At 39.1% G+C, this 4,896-nt stretch overlaps 1 protein-coding gene across 1 annotated transcript; it reads right to left on the reverse strand.

Moving 5' to 3' along the window:
• Nucleotides 1-2,269: 2,269 nt before the first annotated feature.
• Nucleotides 2,270-4,659, reverse strand: LOC131150944 (ricin-like). Its single transcript, XM_058102026.1, has one exon. The coding sequence runs from the start codon at nucleotides 4,390-4,392 to the stop codon at nucleotides 2,500-2,502; it is 1,893 nt and encodes a 630-aa protein (XP_057958009.1). The 5' UTR covers nucleotides 4,393-4,659; the 3' UTR covers nucleotides 2,270-2,499.
• Nucleotides 4,660-4,896: the final 237 nt, after the last annotated feature.

Here is a 4,896-nt window from a genome sequence, read left to right on the forward strand (position 1 = left end):
TCTCAATTACACGAAACTCCAAAGAAAAAATAACTCTAGAGGATTAGTTGATATATGCTTCGACTGGTTGTCGAGAAGATTAATTTTGCACTAAAAATGGATTAATATTTTAATAAATGGGTTTTTCGTTGCAAGTTCTGAAATCCGGGAAAATTAGAAACTTTACTTCGGTATTTTACATATGAAAATAATCAAGATTTTATTCTCTACTCTTCATCATTTCAATTTTCTCTGCAATTTGTAAAATGATGGTTAACTCTTAACAAAAGAAAATCGAAATACTCATTTCAGAAAAATAAAAATGATATTAGAATTTATAAGGAAAATGGTGGAATAGAGAGAGAGAGAGAGAGAGAGAGAGAGAGAGAGAGGAACAAACCCAAAATAGGAAATGTTAGAAATGCAGAAATTAAAATCTTAACTCCATCAAAGGGAACAGTATCACAAAAACTCATTGTCAGAGAAAAACAAATTAATATTGGTAAAAGAAAACATGAGAATGAAAAGAGAACCGAAAGAGAATAAAAGAAGCGTTATGTTTTTATAAATATTTATGCTGACAATGCCAGCAGCAGCAACAACTTCTTGGGCAGCAAAGTCAGCGACTCTCATTGTGCCAGAGATAGCGGCAACAGAAGAAGCAGAAGTTTTATTTGGAACATGTTAAATTATTTCAATATTAATTATTTTCAATTAATATTTAAATATTTCATACTCAATAAAATAATAGAAGATTTCCCTATTTAATTAAATATAATTAGTGTATATTTATAATGTATGACTGTTATATTAATTTTTGATAAAAAAATATTTTTAACTAAATTACGAACTGTATTTTATTATATGTGAAAATTTAAATTAATAACTGATTCTTCCCTCCAATAATTTAGAAAATAATTTAATTAATCAATAAATAAATAATAAAGGGAAAACCAATATATAGGTGCACAAAAAATCTCGCTACTTCGGGTAGCGAGATTTAAATGTCACACCCAAACTGATATAAACGCGTGGCAACCAAATCTTACTCCAAGTAGCGAGATTTACATAAGGTCATACACGTGGGAAATCTCGCTACTCCAAGTAACGAGATTACGTCTGAGTCATTTTAGGAAATACATCTCAAAATAAAGTATTATTTAATATATTTTTTTAAAAAATGGTTAATCTGGAAAAAACTCTTCGAGTTGTGCTATCGGAGCTCCTGACGGGTAAACGGTCGGTGGATAAAACGCGACCCGGTCGTGAACAGAGCCTCGTGTAATGGAAGAGGCCCCTTTTGAAGGACCCGAAGAGGCTGGGCCGGATCATAACCCAAGATTGGAGGGCCAATATTCCCACAAGGGCGCCCAGAAGGTCGCGGCCTTGGCCCACAAGTGCCTGTCCCACGCCCCAAAGCCTAGGCCCACCATGGCCGACGTGGTCAAAATCCTGGAGCCCCTACAGAATTTTGAAGAAAACAAAATATATGTAATATATGTATTAAAGAAAACAAGCACGAACCTGGTGCTCTAATACCAATTATTTTGAAGTTACGCCCTAAGATCATCTACACACACAAATATGAAAATTTGAGAAAATCAAAAGGGAGTAGAGGAACACGAATTTATGTGATAACAACTTTTAAGTGTATACCCTCTTTTTATGAGCCACAACTCAACACACCGCGTATATATATATACTGAATCTAATATGATTTTATTGTGTGTGTGTGTATTTTAACAAAATTAAGTAATTTTTGTATACATAGCAAAGTCATATTAGATCTATTGTAAACAATCAATTTGCTTACTAATTAATTTCTCAAGTCTTAGATTTGTAACATCATAAGTCTCTCGGTCTCATGTCTTAAATTTGTAACATCACACTCGTTCTCATACAAAACCTCCCAGTTGTTACATATTTTAAGTGCATAAACTTTTTTGAACATGAACCATAACCCAACAAGAATTATGAAGGATAATCTCCATTCATAATTATTTCTAGAAAGATATTAAAATATTTTCGCAATTATTTTAATTGGGGCCTCTTTATGAAAATTTTTTTATTTTTTTATTTAAAATTTATTAAATAATTACAAAATTGTCCTTTAGTTTTATGTTTTCTAAGATTTATTTAGGGAATCTAGAAAGTAGTAAAAGGATAAGTTTTTCAGTTTTTCTATACACAAATTTGAAAAACTGAAAAATAATGTCATTTTTTGTAATTAAAAAAAATTTAGAAATGAAGAACATATAAAGCTTCTTCTAAATAGTAAGTTACTATGATGAAGAAAAGTTTTCACTTAGAAAGATAATATCATTAAAAGAGAGAATTCAAAGCAAGATATTTGAAATCTCTGAACCAAACTACAGATAAAGGTAAGGGTAAAACTCCTCCCACAATAAAGAAAATATATGAGAACTATTCGCAAAGAAAATACAAGAACACTCTTCCCACCAAGCCGAATTTATTTGGTGAAAACTAAGATTAGATGCGTTTTGTAAGGCAGAGTAACAATCATAAGAGTGGAAGCCACTCTTGGTTAGGAGTTCTGTTGGGCGGCCACGCAATTATTTGGTGAAGACTTGGATCAGACTTTCTCACATCCATGACTAATCCAGTGTAGAAGTTTAAAATAGCACCATTATTTCTGAACATCCACTGTTGGCCAGCCGATGCAGAACTGCAGCTACGAAGATTGACGATGTTCAAGTCACTGGAAGACTCATCAGTATTACAAGAAAGACACATATCTCGATTCTGATGAGGTCGTATAGAACGATCTGGGTAGAGAGCCCACTTTTGGCTCGCCTTGTTTGACACACATTTCTCCAACCACACGCCGTTTCCAGTTGCTTGCAAGCAAAGATCGTTAAGCCCCACAATAGAACTTGCCACGAAGGGCTCCGAGAAATTGGATGCTAGCCAACTCTGGCTGGTGTAGTACTGGTTGACCTTCACTTTGAGCTGGGTTGCCTTGGTCCCGGATTCCGCAGTCAAAACAAGTGAAGAGTCAGAATTTATGATGGTTCCATTGTCCCATACTTTCCATCGAGTGGCAGCTGTTGTAGCTTTGCTGCAATCATAGATCATTACGGTGGACAAGTGACTGAACCGACCGAAAGAAGAACTCAAGCACTTTCCATTGGATCGAATAGTCCCATCTCTCTTCAGGCTCCACAGCTGATTCGCATCCGTATTGGATTTACACGGCCACAAAATTATCGGGTCTCCGTCATTGTAATGTCCACCGCTCACGTCGGCACACAGTCCATCTCGACCGCTGATGCGCACCGTTGGCTCTGGATCTGCACAAGTTGCGTCATTATTGCGATCGAATGAGCCGCCGGCTCCGGCGACTGACAGGAGGGAGGAAGACCGAGGCGTCGGTGGTTTCGCACAGATGTACATCATGACTCCGATGACGGAAACTATGTCGGGCATCACGTTGGTGATGTAGAAACGGTCATAATTTTGTCTTTGCAATTGAATTTCGCGGTGAAAGACGCCGTCCTCGTTGGCTTGCTGGACGGCTTCTGAGAGGCCTTCCCAGTTGTTCATGAGGCTGACCACAGCAGCGTTGCGGTTAAAGCTTCCATACTCGCCGTTTCCAATGGTTCCGGCGAGTGCTCGCTGGATGTACGGGAACCGCACCGCCTCGGAGATCATGATGATGCAAATTATAAGGGACCGGGCCAGATTGGCTTGGTCCCCCTGGGCGTCGGAATCATGGACCAATGTGTGGATGGATTCGTCTAGCTGGTTGAATCCCAAGGTAATGTCGTCTAGGTGCTGAAATCTTGCGATTGGCCGGAGCTGCGTGTAGTCGCCGGTGAAATTGAAGGTCCGTTGATCTGTACCGTCGAAGAGATTCTCGGTTGCTTCGGACGGAACGCCGCGGAAGAAGTAAGAACGGTCTCCGACGCGGTAACCCACCACGTACAGATTGGTGACGTCTATGGCCGCCGTCACCGACTCCTCTGCCATGTTGGTAAGTTCCACCAGAAGGAACCGCTGGGTGTTCGGCACCGTGCCGCGCTGACGCAGCACTGGTATTCCGTGCCGCGTGTCGTCCGGATTAGCGACTCTGTTTCGGATAAATTTCACGAACTCGTTGTAATCTCTTCTGTCGAGGCCGCTGGTGCTGAATCTCACAGTGGGATAGTTAAGTAGGAGAACTGGAGATGCGTAGATTGGGATCGCATCAGTTCTACTTGGAGGTTGATCTGGGGGTGTCATTTGGTCATGATCGGCGACGGTGGCTTCTTCCACGACCGGGGTGGTGATGGGCATGGGTGGTCCGACCATGGGAGTCCTCCACCACAACCAGGTGGCCACCACCACCACCAGCACCATCACTATTTTGCTTCTTACTACCTTCCCAATAGAATCTAATACACCGTTCTCCATCTCTCAATCTCTCCTCTTAACACCCCTCTGCTTCACCCCATATATATATATATATATATATATATAGAGAGAGAGAGAGAGAGAGAGAGAGAGAGAGAGAGATAGACCCATGTGCATCGATCCGGAAGCCGCCGCTGACCCACTATTTTCTTTTCTTTTATTATTATATAAAATAATGTATTTATTATTATTAATTTAAACTTTTGGTCGGGATCACACTATGTGAAGAAGCTTTTTGATTGAATGAAGAAATCAAAAGATTGCATCCAAAAACATATCTTGAATTCTATCTCAACCAAAATTTAGAAGAAGTTTAATAGGAGAATTTTTTAAAACTTGAAAAGAAGACTGCCTAAAATTTTCAATCAAGTGCTCCATTGAGTTTTTGTATGAAGCAAAATTGCTGCAACTCTAAATCTTTCTTAAGACAAAATTTTTATATTTGCTGGATTAGCGTTAGATTATTCTTTTTCTTTTTTTAATATCGTCGGGTGTCCACAACTG

Source organism: Malania oleifera, chromosome 3, assembly GCF_029873635.1.
Source record: "Malania oleifera isolate guangnan ecotype guangnan chromosome 3, ASM2987363v1, whole genome shotgun sequence".
Lineage (NCBI taxonomy): Eukaryota > Viridiplantae > Streptophyta > Magnoliopsida > Santalales > Ximeniaceae > Malania > Malania oleifera.